This window comes from Magnolia sinica, chromosome 1 (genome assembly GCF_029962835.1).
Source record: "Magnolia sinica isolate HGM2019 chromosome 1, MsV1, whole genome shotgun sequence".
NCBI lineage: Eukaryota > Viridiplantae > Streptophyta > Magnoliopsida > Magnoliales > Magnoliaceae > Magnolia > Magnolia sinica.
In genome coordinates this window covers 8947594-8967198 of record NC_080573.1, presented here as the reverse complement: position 1 = coordinate 8967198, position 19605 = coordinate 8947594, and the positions used below count along the sequence as shown (strand labels likewise).

The 19605-nt window shown below is 37.1% G+C and overlaps 1 protein-coding gene across 1 annotated transcript in view; it reads right to left on the bottom strand.

Moving 5' to 3' along the window:
* Positions 1-18948, bottom strand: part of LOC131238904 (glycerol-3-phosphate acyltransferase 9) — a 29150-nt gene extending 10202 nt beyond the window's left edge. Inside the window, exons 1-8 of the mRNA XM_058236492.1 lie at positions 18794-18948; positions 18508-18565; positions 14768-14886; positions 11049-11148; positions 3573-3668; positions 3369-3465; positions 2909-2996; positions 2721-2817 (exon numbers count right to left, since the gene is read on the bottom strand). Coding sequence (XP_058092475.1) covers positions 2721-2817; positions 2909-2996; positions 3369-3465; positions 3573-3668; positions 11049-11148; positions 14768-14886; positions 18508-18565; positions 18794-18900 — 762 coding nt within the window. The 5' untranslated portion in view covers positions 18901-18948. The remainder of the gene's footprint in view (positions 1-2720; positions 2818-2908; positions 2997-3368; positions 3466-3572; positions 3669-11048; positions 11149-14767; positions 14887-18507; positions 18566-18793) is intronic.
* Positions 18949-19605: the final 657 nt, after the last annotated feature.

Genomic DNA, 19605 nt, shown 5'->3' with positions numbered 1-19605 from the left:
TCCAAAATGGTGGTGAATTATTGTAGGAATCTAGCCTCAATAAGAAATATCCATTTATAACAATAAATGATCCCATGAAAGGTTGTATGTTAACTTCAACATAAAACGTTTTCTTTCCTGCATACGTTTCACCTGTTATGACATCTGATCCATGTGCCCCTAAAAATAAAAAATAAAAAAAATCAATGTGAAAGGTGCGCAGCATCATAAAGATCACTTGGAGCAAAACCGGGATGGTCCATTCATCAGGAGGGTTACACTGTTGAAATCAATAGACACCAAAGGGTCGGACTCACATTTATGTGGTTTGGCCAACTAATGAGTGGAGTATTCCAAGTTTTGCTCTAGGAGATCCATGGTCCACCCTTTCCACAGCTCAGATGTTTTGATGAAGTGACACTTTGCCAGTAAACAAAACATTGTATGTTAAAGTTAGCATACAACATTGTCTATGAAAATTTCTCATTCATAAAAAATATCTTGACCAGACTAAGTTTATGAGGCAATGCCATATAATGTCGTTGCAAGGAAACTGTTTTGTATGGAAATCAATAAGCAAATAAAGAAGTACACTTCAAAGCAGCTGGAGGTTTCCTATACCAAGATTGGTCATCCATAAACAGGATGAAATTTTTCTTTTTTATAAGATTGTCAGCAAGGATGTTCTCTTCAGAAAACAGCTCTAGCCATGGTTCTAAATATTGGATAAACCACGTAGAATTGGCCAAGTCAACTCAGTTTCAGTGGATAAGGAAACAAGTAACCCCCTGCTGAAAAATGCATGTGTGACTGAGGTGCTGTTTGGATTGAGTAACACGTTAGTGGGTGTTATTGAGTAACACGTTAGTGGGCATTGCCCCATAACATGGAGTGGAATTCTCACCAACATCACGTGTTATGAGGTAACACATTAGTGGGTGTTTCCCTGACTATGGGGCCCACTTTGATGTATTGCTATATATCCAAGCCATCCATCAGTTTTTCCAAATCATTCTAGGGCATGGACCCAAAAAATGAAGTAGATCAAAATCTCAGATGGACCACACAACAGGAAAACAATGGTGATTGAACACCCACCGTTAAAAACTTACTAGGGCCCACTGTAATGTTTATTTGTCATCCAACCTATGGATTAGGTCGCACAAACTTGGATGAAGGGAAAACACAAATATCAGCTTCATCCAATATTTTTGTGGCCCTTGAGAGGTTTTTAAGGGTGGGCATTCAATTACCACATTTTCCTATGATGCCGACCACCTGAAATTTGGATCTGCCTCATTTTTGGGCTCATGCACTAAAATAAGCTGGAAAAAATGGTGGGATGGTGTGGATTTCACATGGATCTTAAAGTGGACCACCGTATTTTTTTATGGCTCATAACCAATAGCAAAGCGGATTGCGTCTTAACCAAAGTAAATTCTGTGGGGCCCACCATGATGTATATATCTAATCTATGCCGTCCATCCACTTCTTAAAGCTCATTTCAGGGTACGAATTCAAAATTGAAGCATATCCAATGCCCAAGTGGACAACACCACAGGAAACAACGTGAATTAAACACTTGCAGTTAAAAACTTCTTAGGGGCCACAGAATTTTTTGGATCAAACTGATATTTTTGTTTTCTCTTTATCCAAGTCTGTGTGACATTATGAACAGGTTGGATGAAAATAAACAGCAGTGTGGTCCACTTGAGCTTTGGATATGCTTCAATTTTGGGTTCATGCCCTAAAATGATTTGGAAAAATGGATTGAATGCATGGATAAGATACATGCATCGACGGTGGGCCCCACAGACTCAGTATGCAATCTGCTTTCATTCAATACTGGTAGATGATCCAATCCATTCGTGGATTGCCATGCAAAACTGCACCGATCAGATGATCCAATCCATCCATTATTTGGCCTTATTTTTTTATGGTCATTTCTTTTCCAAGGCCATCAACGGGATGGTTGATTGCCTTAAAAAGTGATTCTTTAGAATCATAAGCCATCTATGATGGGCCCCAACAAATAGATGTTTGACTTATTTCTTCATCTAAAACGGAATTCATCAATGGTGTGGCCCGTTTCACCAATGTGCTTGGACTACACAACTAGAGACGACACATGGGGAAATTGAAAATCTAAACATACAGCGCATTTCCTTGGTAAGAGTATCATTTACTAGCCTCCTTACACAATCAATTCATCTACTTAGCTTTATTTGCTGAGAAACATATTAAAATTTTACTAGAATCATCATAGGTGTGCCAAATTTGGAGGACAATAACAGGTTTTTCTAATACTCTACAAAAGACAGAAATTAGGATGATATGGGCAAATATGACAAATTGTCAACTTTCAGACATTTTTAGTTATATTTACCAAACAAGTTTTTGTATATAAAAAAAAAAAAAAGTACTTATTTTCAGATAGGACTTTTTTCAGACAAATTACCAAACAGATTTTTCAGTACCTATGAGTACTAAAATTCAACACTTTTAAACTTTTAGCACTTCAATTAATTTTCAGACATTTTTTTTCAGTTTACAAAACAGCACCTGAGTCATAATGAATTACATCGAGTCAGAAAAAGTAGCATTTGTTTCAGGTCCAATAAGTCACTCCAAAACCAATATATAAAATCATGGCTCTACCACAAAAACAAGACATCTAATCATTCAGTCTTTCAGTAATAGTCATTTGAGGCATTTAAATGAAGACCATTAAAAACACAAACCTTCTTGAACATGACTGTGTAATCATTGTTTACACAGGTTCCCTCAGGAAATATAAGAAGAGGATTGTTGTCGACCCCTTGAATGTGTTCTCGTAACCTGCATAGTGCAAGCATGGTGTGCTAATGACAAGAATTACGAAGTGAAGAATGTTTTCAGCCATATTCATGTAGTGAAACACAATGCTTACTTTTTGGTAACAGTTTCGCGATCCTTAGCCTCCGAGCGATTAAACCAAATACAACCTACGCTCTCCAAAATGGTGCTTTGTAGAAGCCCTAAAACATAGATAAAAATTAGTTAAACAGCTACTACGGAAAAAAAAAAAAATGCACACAAAAATTAGGGTGCATTTGGAAGTTACAGGTCCCCAAGGTAAAGAACAAGTGAGATATGTTTAGAACCTTCAGATACATCTCACTAGTGATTAGATGTGGCCTGTGGGAAATTGGAGCCCATTTAACATGGGATCAATTTCCCAAGCCACCTCAGATGCAAATACCAAGAGGCTGGCTTGAAGGTCCCTCTACCCACTATTTGATGCTACATCTAAATACTACCAGTGTTAACAATCATGAAGGGAAATATCCTACAAGAGAAATAAGTAATCTGCGGATATACAGTGTTGAGAATCAACCATAGAACCTTACCAACCCACCCTGGATGCTTCTGCATAATGACGGCAAATGCCGTCATCTGTTCTAAAATAATGAAATCAATCATTGATGTATGATTGGCTACAAAGACCTGTTCAAAACGTGAAAGGAACAATCAGACAGATTAAGGAACTGATGGTTTCATTTTGAGTCAGATCAGACACAAAACTGAAGGAAATTAAACTAAGTTTATTCTACCTGCTTAGGGCGCATGCTGGGCCGTGGCCCATGATATTTGACAACTCCGGTCCAGGAAGCAACAAACACACTGCACATTAGCTCCACCAGTACCCGCTGAAGAGTAACCCATAAAAAAAGTAAACTCAAGTTGGAGTCATACAAAAGCACTAAACCATTAACACAACTAATCTCTATTTCTATCTATAATATCTGAGGATTACACAGAAGCACGCCAATGAAAAATAAAAAAGAGTTCAAAAAGGGAGAGTTTGAAATGTGGACTCGAAGTAGTGACCTTATAGAATACAAACAAGATCCTGAAACGGGAGTGGGAACAAGATCTGGAAGTGGATGTGGGAACAGAAGTTGCACCATAGACGGTTCCAGTGAACAAGTCAATACCTCCAGGACACTTGCCAATGACCTAAGGCAACTTGTTGTGAAGCAATCCTACAACTTAGGCCTTGTCTGTGCAACCGACAAAATCAGAATGCTTTAAACTATTACATCGCACCTTTACGGGTATCATAATGGGTTTGCGCCCATCTTCCTATTTCGACTTGCCTCTATGCATTGGGAAATGTTCAAGATTTCTATGGAATCCAATTCTGGAAAGATTTGAGAGGAAACTTTCCAACTGACAAGGAGAACAATATTGTCAAGTGGAGGAATAAATTGTTAGAGTAGCAGGGGAATTTTTGCATTTTTTTTTCTTTATGCCCCTTCCCCAATTCCCTGAGAGTGTGCCATTTGTACAAAACAAATAAACAAATAGATAAAAGTAATAAAATATTACTCAGGAGGTTTGGTGCCATCTTATTTTATTGTCGCTTTACACAGAAAGTTTATTGGTCTTTCCTAAGATTATTTGAAGTCTCATGGACAATGCCAAAGTCAATTGAAGAAGTTGCTTGAAGCATGGAAGTTTGGATTTAAATCCACCAGAGGTTTTGGTAATTGACCCTTCCTGTTGTTTGGTGGACAACTTTGGGGGAATGAAGCAACAGGGCCTTCAGAAACAAAAGCCAGGATAGCAGTGAGGTCGCAGATAACGTAAGAGAAAGGATAACTGTGTCGACTCTAATTGTGAAGGCTTGTAATGGTGTTAGTTTGGACTCGTTGAGAAGGGGTGGCATGAAGACATCCAAGATTATTGCTGCAGGAATGAGATGCGAAAATCCAAACTCTCACCTCGAACTGGGACGTGGAAGTTGAACTTCGATGGGAATTATAGAGGTAACCCCAGTCTGGCTGGAGTTGGAGGGATCATTAAATACGACCAGTATGAACTTCGTAAATCCTGCATTGTTCCTATTGGGATCACTGATTCAAACAAAGCTGAGATTCACGCTCTCTAGCAGGGTCTCTTAAGCAAGGTTTTGAATATCAGTGGGAGGGGTGGGATATTAGCCAATGCCCGAAACACAACAATACAAGGCATATCAGACTGTGTCATATTCACATGGGACAATACAGGCCCATACCGCCCCTTTTCCCCTAAAAAGTTGAAAAGAAAATATTTAGAAAAAAAAAAATGTAAAACACCAGAATTATCAATTTTATGCTTTTAACATGCACTCAATTGTGTATTAGATCATTTTGTATAAGAGTGCAAAGTATCAGCATGACCTTCAACATAAGTGATTGCAGAAAATATGATTTATCAGGAAGGAGTGAGAAGCAAGGGAGCAGATCAGGCAAGTTGATTCAAGGGTGTAGTGTGGCACATTGTGTTAATGAAACCACACAAACTTCCATGTCAACTTCCTCATTCACTTGAGATGATGAATATCATCATTATCATCTAAGCCTTATCCCAACTAACTGGGGTCAGCTACACAAATCCTGTTCCGCCATTCTACTCTACCAAGGGCCATAACTTCAGCTAGACCATAGGTCAAGCATCTCCACTCATGCCTTTTTGGGCCTTTCCCTTGCCCTTTTAGAGCCTTCAATATGACCTAAATTGCCAGAGAAATGATGCTTCTCATTCTAAGAGAAATCCTAAGAAGGCTTGTTTCTCTTTCACAAGGAACGCAAAATGTTTGTCCTCCTAACTCATAGACAGCGAGAAAATGAGAGGGCATGGAGACAAAATAAAAGATTCTATTAACTAAAATAGAATTATCAGAATTGTACTACAAACTTGCACTCCCTTGCAATGCAACTGCACTCCTCTACTAATATGTAACTTCTTTTGAATGTTAAGGACAAATAATTTATCAGGTGACAATCAATAGAAATCTACAAGCCCAACATAGAACTAAGGAGACGATGAGGAATCATCCAGACCCAAGATTATTACTATCACTGTATCACATACCATGATGACCGAACGCCCAATGTCCATGCAATTGCCTTCCACTTAGCACTATGGACAATGGCTTCTACGAACTCCTATTTGTGCTCAAAACTTCTAACATTATTCACTTTGCAAATCACCACGAGCCCCACCAATAGAGACACTGCCCCCACTCAATCGCCTTTTCCCTAGCTCTATGCAGTACCACTTCTCAATGTTTCAAATATCGACAATATATCTCACGATATATCTTGTATCCCACATGTGCGATACAAAATGCATAAGTAGTGAGGATATATCCCACATGTCGATACGGTGAAAATTTTCAATTTCCAATCCTTTTTTTGTTGAAATTATGTTAAATCAATGTCAAATGGTTTTAAATCCATTGGTTCTTCATGTTTTGCTTGAAAAATCATGGAGTTGGAGCTTTGTTTTTTATATCCACATTAGTTATTCAAGTTCTCCATGTTTTTTTTTCGAAATTTTCCTTTAGCTAGCTAGCTATCAATTGAGACTAATTCCGCAGTACTTAGTATTTGTTGAAATGATTATCACGTACACTCTAATTTGGAAATTTGAATGTAGGCAGTCTGATTTGGAAAAAATTCAAAATTTCCCCAATTTCTCCCAAATTGCTTGCAAAAAAAAAAAAATCATTTTTTAATTAAAAATTAATAAATAAAAAAATTTCAAAATTTTCCTCCAACTAGTTGTCAATTATAACTAATTTCGAAGTATTTAAGAGTGTTTGATAAAATGATCATCACATAAATTCTAAATTTTCTGCATTCAATTTGAATATAGTTGCATTAGTTCAGTCAGACAACGCATAGCTTACTACCCTATAAAAATAAAACCCATTATGTGCACTACTTTTTTAAGATGTTATGATGTAAAAGTGTGTATTAAGGTCTTTTTTAACAATCCCTGAAGTTTCATTGAAAAATTCAACCATTTCCCTAATGTTTTCACATGTTTCCCAAAAAGTGCGATAAATTACCCAATACAAACGATATATCTCGTGCGATAACCGATACGTATCTATATCCCAAGGATGTGATACGTAACGCGATACCAATATTTCAAACACTGCCGCTTCTAACAACTCCAATTTGTTCTCAAAACTTATACTATTATTCACTTTGCAAAATGCCATGAGCCCCACAATAGAGACTCCCCAAAGTAGGGGTGTACATTGAGTCAAACTGAGTCGAGTTGGTTGGATCAAGTCCGATCATGCCCACCTCTAGGTCCAGCTGGGCTGGGCCTCATTCTCTCCCACAACCTGCACGGTTTGCGTGCATGCTTCAATATCGATCAAGCAGAGTCACTCATTGTTGGTCGAGCGGGACGAGCAGAGAGAGAGAGGCAGAGTCGCTCGCAGTTGGTTGGGCGAGACGAGCAAAGAGAGAGGGAGAGTCGCTCGTTGTTGGTCGGGCGGGACGAGCAGAGAGAGAGACGCAGAGAGCTAGGGTCGGGCAAGCTGCGGGTTCTTTTTTCAAACAAAGGGGAAAGGGTAAATGTTAGGGGTTTTTTAACTTTTTATACCATCTGACCGAGTCGATCCGAGTCGAGCCAGGTTCGAGCTATATATCAAACCGAGTCGAGTTGAGCGCGAGCCAACTCGAATTTAACTTTTTATACCATCTAACCGAGTTGATCCGAGTCGAGCCGGGTTCGAGCTATATATCGAACCGAGTCGAGTCGAGTCGAGCTCGGGCCAACTCGAACTCTGCTCAAACTTAGTTTCGAGCTCTAAAAACCAGCTCAACTCGGATCGAACTCAGCTTCGAACCAAGCCGAATCGAGCTTTTTCAAGCCGAGTCAAGCAAGTTGACCGAGCTAGCTCGGTTTGTGTACACCCCAACCCCAAAGTGCTCGCCTCAACTTTCCTTGGGTTCCCCATTCCACACATAAAGCTCTAAAAGTAAGCCCAGCATGACCCAGTCTGCTACAAAATAAATTAATTAGTAAATCAAAAAATAACTCCACATCTCTATCACTAAAGAGCCATAAATAAATGTGTGCTCCACCACTTCTGTAATTCCCAAACATCATGCAATTGTTTCTGATGAGTATCTTCTACTTGGTTGATTCATAGTGAGAACCTTATTGATGCCAACCAGCCATGCAAACACCATGACCCTTGGTGAACCCTGAAAAGGCCAAATCCTACTGTGGTAGCCACCTTTCCTTCCCTTTCACCATGCTTAAGGACAGTGCAAGGATTTCACTATTAATACCCACATAAGTCAAGTCACCATAGCAAACAATCCTGGTTATTCAAAGGTCTCCCTCTATGAAGACACTCCTGGAGCCTTTGTGCTCAACTTTTCATCTAAAAGGTTTCTTCAAAGTCCAAGGGTTCCAAACTACCTCTGCCCCAATCACAAGGAAGCACCGCACTATCCTTGCTTCCCTATTTGTGGATAAACCATATAACATAGTCCTAATAAAGTTTTTATTGTTAAGCCAACAATCTTTCCAAAAAAATATGTGGGGCATCCCCAACTTTGAAAAACCACCCTCTTAGAGAATGAATTTCCCTCTCTAAATACTGCTTGTTGTATTCTCAATGCTCTATTCTAGGAAGACGTTTTCTAAACCATTCCCCCACTCACACCCCATACTTGCAAGTGATTACATATTTCTGAAGAGAATCTTACTCCTTTGTATACCGTATCAGTATGCAAGTCTTAATAAAGGGTTTTATTGCCATACCAACAGTCCTCCCAAAATAACACAACACACATCCCCAACTTCACAAAACACCCCTCTCAGAGTATGACTTTTCCCTGCAAACACACTTTCCGAATTCTCAATGATCTATTCAAGGAAGATGTCTGATAAACCATCCTCCTTGCACCCCACATTTGCATGTGATTACACATTTCGAAAGAGACTCTTCCTCATCCAAAGCACCATATCCAATTATCAAGATGGACTTTATTCATAGTTCTATGATCTCTAATTTTTAAACATGTCACCATTCAACAAAGTGGAAATTATGTCTCTCCTCTATTGGAAATTATGCACCTCCCAAGAAAAGGAAAGGAAAGGAGGAAAAAAAAAAAGGCTCGTTGAAGCCTTTCTAGTTTTCTATGATGCTACTAATCAAACATTGCAATACCGACATTAAAAAAATTGGCATATTTGCAAGTGTCAATTTAGTGTAATGCAACCTCCAAACAATAATTCTATTTTTCCAAGCTAGCAATTTTTTTCCACACATTCCACCACCATGTCCCAAAGCCTCTCCATAGGTTTCTCCACACACAGCAAAAGGCCAAGTACATTGAAGGAAGACTCCTAGCATTGCACCAAAAAATCCCACCATGTCTTGGACTCCATCCACTCCTAGCCACACACTCCATCTCACTTTTTTTAAGATATACTCTCTGACCCAAAATTTCTTCAAAGCATCTTAGAATCTTTCTTAAATTTCAAACTTGCACATAAGTTGCATCATAGAAAAGAAGCATATCATCTGCATAATGCAGCTGGAAATCTGAAATTTTGCTTGCTCCAGTCTGGATCCTCTCATGAAAACTCTAAGGATGCCTCCTAACATTCTACTTGATGCTTCCACCACCACTACAATTAACAACTAAGTCTCCTAGCCTCAACCCCCTCTAACCTCTAAAGAAACCTTTGGGAAAGCCTTTAACTAAAAGCAGAAAGTTGCCCTAGCCTACACATTCCAGCATCCATTTCCTCCACTTGACCCCAAATCCCACCCTTCCAAGCATATTGTCTACAAATTCCTAGCAAACATGATCATAAGCTTTCTTATGCATATTAGACCACATCCCCCCTCCCCATACCTTGAATTAATGCACTCATGCACCATGAATTCCCATCAAGTGCCATCCATGTAAGAGTGATCCTTGCAACTTTGAAATCACATTCCTAAGCACCTTTATAAGACAAGAAGCCAATATATTTGACAACATTTTGTGCAGTGCACCAATCAAACTAGTGGGCCTAAAATTGTTAGGTTTTCCACACCTCTCTTTGAAATTAATGCTACAAATGAGGCGCCAATATCCTTAAGATAAAACTAGCTGGTAGTGTGTTTGGTTGGTACAAACTTTGGCTCATAGACTGAACTCATGGTGTGCCACAACAGTCGTTAAATGAAGGAAATGGTGGCAACCGTTAAACATTACGGGGTCATAAAGGCCATAACGGCCATTAGGGAAAAATGATTTGTAAAGGCCATTACATCCTTCGTAACGGCCCGTTACACCCCCCATAAAGGCTGTAACGGCCCCGTTATGGTCCATGATGGGGCCAATACATGTGTGTGTGTGTGTGTGTGTGTGTGTGTGAGAGAGAGAGAGAGAGAGAGAGAGAGAGAGACTAACGGCCATTACAGCCCGTATTGTAAAGGTTATGGTGGTGGCCATTACAGCCACCATTACCGTTACAAAATACCTTGACTGAACTCCATGCAACTAATTTTAACATTTACTAGCAAATACTCAAACTCGCTGCTCCAATTAGGATAAATGTGCAACCTGGATGTGTGGGCAATCAGACCAGATGGTTCAAATGGTTTCTTGCCCAAAACAGGTTTCTAGGCAACCCAACCTGTTTCTGTGGCCAGTTAAGGTATAAACCGGTCCAACCATCCGGTCTGGTCTGCATGTTAAGACAATGATTTTCATGCACTAACACATAAATCAAGATGAATTTGCAAAATCTTATTGGCCAGCTACAATAACAATAAATTTATACTAGTTCTAGGACAAATGAATACAAATCCTACAAAATTAGAAAAAGTTCTAATCACTTTATCAACTTGGGAGAAACAACATGAAATTAGTAGGTTGAAGAATGCAACAGCACAGAAGTATGACATGCACTATTCTAAGTGCAACTAGTCCAAAATTAATGAAGGTAAATCTGATTCTAACTAAAGTAATAAACCAAGTTGACAAATTTACAGATTTGTAGTGAAATAAGCTGAGATTTGAGTAGAAGTTACTCCCTACAACACATAACCCACCTAAACTCACTTCAACATGTCAGATCATTTGAACATCAACAGAGATGGAAAATCAAAAATGTTGCAAGCGTCTACGACAAATATTTTCTAAGTGGATATGTAGAAGACTGGATCTCAGCATCATGGTCTGTGGCCCAGAAGTGTACGCATATATTACAAAAAAGGTTACAAGGTTAACCTCCAATTTCCGCCTCAACTTATCATGTCCTTTCAATAGGAAATGAACAGGAATGAAAGACGAAAGGAATACCACCCATCCAGCTGCCAAGATCACAACCCTGCAAAAGATAAATGAAAAACATATCAATTGGTTCGATATGCATGATAAAGAAAATTAACTGTAGAGTATGATTAACTCAAGGGGCATGCAAGATACTCTGTTTTCATGATTACACATGATCAAATGTATACATAAAATCATTGAAGACACTTCTCCATGTAGAGAGGTTTTCTTTTTCTTTTCTTATTTCTTTTTTTTTTTTTAAATGAAGGTCATCAGAAATTCTAGAACATTTCTGTTAGAAGTTAGCTTTGTTCTTTTTTTAGATGGTCTCCTTGACAGATTTGGTGATGTTCTCCGCAGCAAAGGTTGGTGATATGCCTCTTGGGAAGGAAGTTAAAGTTTGTTGTTTACTTCCTAAGATAAATTCCATTCTATAGAGAAAGGAACTCTCCCAGAGGGGGAAAATAAAATCAAGAGGAAAGGGGAGAGACAACGAGGATAGAAAGATAGGTAAGAGGTAAAGAAATAGAAGCAGGTTTTGCCCACACTCACAAAACTCTCATGTCAACCAGTGTTATCAAAATCGTACGATTCATATCGTATCGTATGGGGTGTACGATTGAATCGTATCGTATGGGGTGTATGATTTGAATCGTACACCCAAATCACAAATCCCAAATAATCGTACGATAATCGTAGATTACATAAATGGGCCCAAAATTTACTTTAAAAATATATATATATATATATATATATATATATATATATATATATATATATATCTTATTCAAGTGTTTCATAAGGATATGAAACTTCTGCTCATAAAACATGAAAAATGCCTCCCCTATTAAATATATCCTCAATTTTTTTCTTGAGAGAGAGAGAGAGGAGATTTGGGGATTTTGATATTCAACTATCCAAAACAAAGAAATCAAGAAACTATTCACAATGGAATCGTATGTCATTTTTTCTAACATGATTCTACACTTAGGAAAGGTACAAAAGAACAAAATTATGAAAGGACTCTTGGATGTTCTTTAAGGTAAATTTTTCAAAAGACAACAAAAGAAAAGAAAAAGACAAGAATCCTTTAATATCATGATATGTATACCATATACATTTTCTCAATTGATAATATTATGAAATGTATTACTTTTTTGGTACAAGTTGATGGGAAACGGATGATGAATGAATCTTTAATCTTTTTTTATTTACTTATATTTTTTCATTTTTTTAATTTGTATATTTTTAAAATCAGAAAAAATCTTACGATTTGCGATTCAATACGTTCAACCCCTTTTACGATTTGTGATTCATTATGATTCAACCCCTTTTACGATTTGCGATACGATAACGATTTTGACAACATTGATGTCAACACACATGTAAAGTTAATGCATAAGGGAAGCAAACAAAAGAGAATTGGTTGTCATGAACATGATCACACGGTTTTAACACTCTACAACAGAACTTGTTAAAGACAAAGTTAACCAAGCAAGTTTCTTTCGGTAATGATTATTAAATTTTGAAAGAGCTAACAACTCACACCAAGGATAAACTCGATTATGAGTGTTCATAGCTTGTGAGCCATTGTTTCTATCATAAATTGCCATACTTTTTTTCCTCAGCCCATCAAAATATCTCTTACCTTCAATTTTAGTGGAGAAGGCAGTGCCCTCATCTAAGAAGTGAAAGGGTTACTTTGAGTATACGTGCCATGTAATGATGCTCCATAAAGAATATATTGAGTACGATAGTTTTGATTGACTCAGAGCCATTAATATAACTGGAAATATTTAGATAGAAACATTAGAAAGACTTTGCCCTAATGGATTCAGGTTCCAAGCTTCTAGTTCTTTACTTGATGGGAAACTTGAGGATTGACTTAACAAATAGCATGTAGCTAGCTTTGACCCCTCCAAAGAGTGAGGCATAAGCTACACAGCATGAAGCGTAAGCTACAGGCTACTTCTAGATTATTATTTTTAATTAAGGTTGCACTTGGTTGCGCCAAATATCATGAAATTTCATCAAGCAAACACATCAAATTTATATATATATATATATATATATATATATATATATTGAAAAAAAAAAAAAAAATAGAGCAAAGATTAAGTATAAAGATAAAGAAATAGCAATGGTATGGATTTAATACCGTGACACATGTTATTTTAACAAAGTCATTGAAACCATTACTAATTTTTATTGAAAATAGAAAAATGTTACAAGTCATTGAAAACATTAATTAATTTTAATGTTTGGTGAAAAATAACTTATATTGTAAGCTACATAGCATGTAATGTAAGCCTGCGTAGAGTGTAGCCTATGTTAATCAGTGTGTACCATAGGCTACACACGACTTAAGCTATTTCATGAGCTACATAGCATGAAGCCTAAGCTATACTATTTAGCATAAACTATTTTTTTTTTTTTTTTTGAAAGTAACGGATAAGTATATTAAAGAAAAGAGGGAAACAAAAAGGACTGCTGAGCTAGCAGAGCAAAAACAAACTAAGAAAAAAAAAAGAAAAAAAACGAGATTGTAGTCTTTTAATCCCATAACATTACTTAGCATAATCCCATAACTTAGCATAAGCTATTTAAAACACTACTTACATCTAAGGGATCTCCAACAGTCCATAGACCATAAGATGGGACTTCAAGCTTGAAGGCTGATATCTTACTTACCGCTAGCATTTCTCCAATGAGAAAACATATCACTCAAACCTAACATGGACACAAAACCAGCAACAAGAGAGGCTTTGATAAGAAGAAAACATTGTTGGTTGTGACTAGTTTCTAAAGCATAAGACTTAAACAAACACTAAACAACTAAAATTTCTAGAAATCACTATTATGGAGACATCCATTATGCAGATATTTGTTTCATCCCTTCAAACCAAGAAACCTTGTTAAGAAAGAACATCCATTAAAATAGAAAATCTTCCAAACATCTAAACAACATAAACTTCAGCATGTGTTAGTCTCTAAATCTCATCATATCAAGTCAGGCTTTGGCGCAGTTAGGTCCCATACAGTTATCACTTCTAGGGAAAATTTGGGGGGGTAGTAATGAAAAAGGAAGGTGAGGTTTTTGATCTTTTGTCCCTACAAAGCAGAGCTTACGAGTCAAGACCATAACTCGACTAAATTTGATGATTTTGGACAACCACCATTAGTTGGGATGTGTATAAAATTGAATTGCAATTATTCTGCTAGTAAATTTGAAAAATAGCTAAATCATATTCTTATCTGTTAGCATTCATATAGAATGTCTAGGATCGATCATCCACTGTGTTTAACAAAATCAAACATATATCTAATAGGGTAAAAATTTTATTTGTCCACGCCGGCAAAGAAGCCAGTGAGTGAGCCTAGCCGATTGCCGGGCTAGAGGAGTGAGCAGATTAGCTCTTTGTTTTGGGAATTCCTTCTCACTTTCTTGACATTTCTTGCTTTCTTCTTCAATAAAATGTTTTGCTATCTTAAAAATAAAATCATATTGAACAACTGGGCTCCAAATGGCAATTACATTACTTTTCAAGATTAAGTTAAAAGAAACTAGACAACATTTTGGGGGTTGATTGTGAATGCTATGGAACAGCAAACATGTGTCATTGTTCACAATTCAATTCAAATTGAGCATCCAAATGCAGCCTAAGAGTTCTCACCTTGCTGGGAAAAGAATCCCATATCTAATAACCACCCCCAAGCACCATAGAGGAAACAAGTAGACATTCCAGTTCCAAGGCTCTGGAGGATTCGACTTAAAGCAGCGAGTGAATGAATCCTGTTGATGAAGTTCAATAATTTCTAAGAAATAATAAGCATGAACAAGCAAAACAACAACCTCAAGAAAATAAATATGGCAGAACAATCCAGTTTGAATGGTAACAAAAACAGCATTAATATGGACATTCAAGGCGGTAACACAACGGAATGCTACCATAGCAAGATCAAAATTGATTGGGAATCACATTGAAGGTGAAGTGAGAATGACACTATCTAAAAGGGACCTGCTATAAACAAGATGACAATATTAAATCATTATTTTACAGTCATAAATTGCATAAACAACAAAAAGATGTATAACCAGCTGCACAGATTTTAAACTGTGGCAAATAGCAATTGCTATGAAAGCTGATTACCCTCACAGCACCAGCTGCCCTATAGACATCAATAATCCATTTTATGTGATCCTGGATACAAATTTTTGATACTTGAACGAACTGGTTATTTTTCCTCAGGGATTTGCCCCCCTTTTAAATCATATGTACATATTCAGGGTGACAATTGCACGTAAATCAATTCAAATAGTAAGATTTGATCAAAATTGTACCAAGACAATGATTTGTCATTCAATTTGTATGATTCGATCGAGTGGTTTCCTGTAGTGTGAACAGGGAGGCAAATGCTAGAGCAGATTAGCTAGCTAAAAATGGGGCTTGTATTGACTATCTCCATTGTGGATAGGAGATGGGTCTTTTGTATTATTAGTTTGCTTTTTCTTTTCTTTCAGCAATAAAATTTCTATCTTCCAAAATAAAAATAAAAAATTGTATGATTAGATCCAAATCGTACAATTCAATAAAAAGGTTGAAAGAGTTGTAGTACATAGTATGGCCACTATTAGCAGACAATAATTTCTTTCACTTCTAAATCTCAAATAATTTGACTACAAGCCAGTACACAAATAATTTAAGTCACCTCTTCAATTTTCTCTCTAGTTCTATTCTTATAGCCTTCACAGGTAGCCTCATTGATGTTAACTACCAAGTAAAAGGCTTGCTTAGGAAGACCATCTAATTCTCCAGAAAGGACCAGTTGAAACTCCCTACTGGTTTCTGCGAGACCAACATATTTTCCTGGAGAATCAGAAAATAATTCTGCTATGAAGAAGGGTTGAGATAAGAAACACTCAATTTTTCTTGCTTTTGCTACATTTGAACGATCTTCTTTCTTTCTTTTTTCCTTTTTTCTTATCTAAACCATGATCCAAGATGAATGGATCAATTGACACAAAGTAAACTTGATATATGATTACTTAACATGGTAACATTCATGTCAATGTTCGAAATATCACTATCGCGTTATGTATTGCACCCTTGGGATATGGATATGTCTCGGTTATCACATGGGATATATCGGTTGTATCGCATAATGTATTGATGTTGTTGGAGACATGGGCAAACACTGGGAAATTGGTCAAATTTTTCAATGCAACTTCAGTGATCGTTAAAAAAGACATCAATACACACTTATAAATCTAAAAATTACAAAAAACAAGTGCACATAATATGTTTTCTTTGTATGGGATCATAATCTATGCATTGTCTAACTGAATTGATGCAAGTATATTCAAAGTTTATTCATATAATTTATAAATGTAAGAAGTCATGTGGAAACGCAAGCAATACATTCAAAAGCAAATGAAGAATCACCAAATCAGGTTATATACATGTTTGATTTTATGCTTGGACATAAAGATTGCAACAGATTTGCGAAAAATTGAAAATTTTTTATTTTTTCAATTTTTCACAACTCGGCCCATTTCCTCCAAATCTCGAAATGGAAGCTCCCAATCCACCATTTTTCATGCAAAACATGAAAAATCATGGATTTGTAATAATTTGACACTGATTTAACATGATTTACAAAAAAAGAATCGAAAATCGAAAATGTTCACCAAATCAAACATGTGGGATATATCGCACTACTCGTGCATTCCGTATCGCATATGTAGGATATAAGATATATCATGGGATATATCGGCCGATATCGTCAATACTTAAAAACATTGACCAGTGTTCGAAATATCGGTATCGCGTTACGTATTGCACCATTGGGATACAGATATGTATTGGTTACCACATGGGATATATCGGTTATCTTGCGTAATGTATCATTGTTGTTGGAAGCATGGGAAAACAAGGGGAAATTGGTCAAATTTTTCAATAAAACTTCAATAACCGCTAAAAATGACATCGATACACACTTATAAATCAAAACATTACAAAAAACAAGTGCAAATAATAGGTTTTCTTTGTATGGGGTCCTAATTCATGCGTTGTCTAACTAAATTGATGCAAATATATTCGAAGTCTATTCATATAATTTATAAATTTAAGAAGACGTGTGGAAAAACAAGCAATACATTCAAAAGCAAAAGAATCACTAGATTAGGTTACATACATGTTTGATTTTATGTTTGCACATAAAGATTACAACCGATTTGTGAGAAATTTTGAAATTTTTTAATTTTCTGTAACTTGGCCCATCTCCTCCAAATCTAGAAATCGAAGCTCCCAATCCATGAATTTTCATGCAAAATATGAAAAATCATGAATTTGTAACAATTTGACACTGATTTAATATGATTTACAGAAGAAGAAAAAAAAAAGGATCGAAAATTGAAAATGTTCACCAGATCGAACATGTGGGATATATCCCACTACTCGCGTGTTTCGTATCGCGCAGGTGGGATACAAGATATATCGTGGGATATATCAACCGGTATCATCGATACTTAAAACACTCATCAAAACACGTGAAATCCATGAGCACCTCAGCAGGACTTATGATTTTCCTTTAGCATATGGACTGTAACATGGAGATGCACTCATGTGGGAAAAAACACGTGAAATCCATGAGCACCTCAGCAGGACTTATGATTTTCCTTTAGCATATGGACTGTAACATGGAGATGCACTCATGTGGGAAAAAAAAAAAACGCAATTCATTAACTAAGAAAAAAACCACAAATAACATACAAAGAAGACTTTTATACTAAACACCTCACCCTAATCAATCTAAGCCCTTCATAATCTCTCATAACTTTCATCTCAGCCATTCGAAACTAATGAAATACCAAAATAGCCCTAAAAATAAGCAAACAACTAAAGTAAACCATGTGGTTGGCCCCTGTTGGCCAGCTAATAAGTGGAAATCTTGCCCAACTGGACCAAATACATAGATAATCGCATGATCCTGATAACCGAAACAGCAGGTCACTCAAAGATTAACAATCAAGATGGGTGTGGCCAAGATGCAGAAATTTAACAATGGTCCAAAATTTACAGGAAAAATCAGATCACTTAAGATCATTCAAACAGCGTGATTTTCAAGCTACATATTCCATCTGCAGCAGGACCCACGAATCCCAACCTCCAAAATAATAAGCATGCATGCCGCATGTAGTGAGATCAAGTTGGCACCCAATACAGAACAGATAAACAAAATTCAAGTTGAATTGATCGACATTGGCATTTATTCGAACACAAATAGGATACTTCAAACACTCCAGACCGCCAACCATATAAAACTAATATACATACAATTACACTGCAAAATCAAAGAAATCAAAAGAGAAATGAAGAATTTCTGTAAAATGGAGAGAAAATGAGGGACTTACATCAATGATCGCTCCAGCAGCCTCCGTTAAAGCTGGTGAAATATCAAGCAAATCACGCCTAATTCCACCATCAACGATTAAATCAATCAACGGCTAAAGAAAAAGTCACTATTTACACCCGCCGTGATCGATTTTCACACACCCATTTTCAAAATTGGGAACTGAGACGGTACGGAAGTGTAATACAACGACTCCCGAAACAGAAAACGGGTGTAAGAAAACAAAAGGGGTGGGTGTAAATATCAATTACCGATTCTGAAACGAAAGGAATGGAAGAAGGGGATACAAGAGAAGCTTGTCGCGAATCGGCTCATGGATGGCTTCGGTGAGATATTCTTCGATGTTCGGACGTCCTAAGTCCATCTCAGAGCCCGATGGATGGAGCTTACTCATCTTGCATTTGAGAGAAAGATCGCTTCCTCATTCGAAGTTTATATCTCTACGATTTCACGCAACTCAAAGCCACCATACACGTGTCGTGGTATTATTTGTAGTGTTGGATGAAACGGGGCACGGATTAGGTATTCCCCGGGTACAGCCCTTACCCTTGGGCCCACCTTGATGAAATTTTGTATATCCACTCCGTCCATCCGTTTTTCCAGACCCTTTTAGTAATTGACATCAGTAATCAAGCATATCCAAATCTCAGGTGGACCACACCACAACAAAAGGTGATGACTGAAAGCTCACCATTAAAACTTCCCAAGACCCACTGTAAGCAGATCCGTAATGTTTATTTTCCATCCAATCCGTTGATATGGTCAAAAGGAACTGGATGAAGGAAATGCAAAGATTAAATTGATCCAAAACTTTTGTGGCCTAAAAAACCTTTTAATAGTTATTCACTACTTTTTCCTATGGTGTGGTCCACCATAAATTTAGATCTACTTAAATTTTGGTATAACGTCTGAGCGGTAAAAACAGATGGACGGTGTGGATATGAAAAAATTCATCAAGGTGAGCCCCACGCGGTAAAGGAAACACCTACTAAGCTGTCACCCTGGTAATAGCTAATCCGCGAGTTGCATGTGCCCCCGGCCACATAAAGTTCCTGTGGTCTGAAACTATGTGGGGGCACACAGAGATTTACTTGTTAAA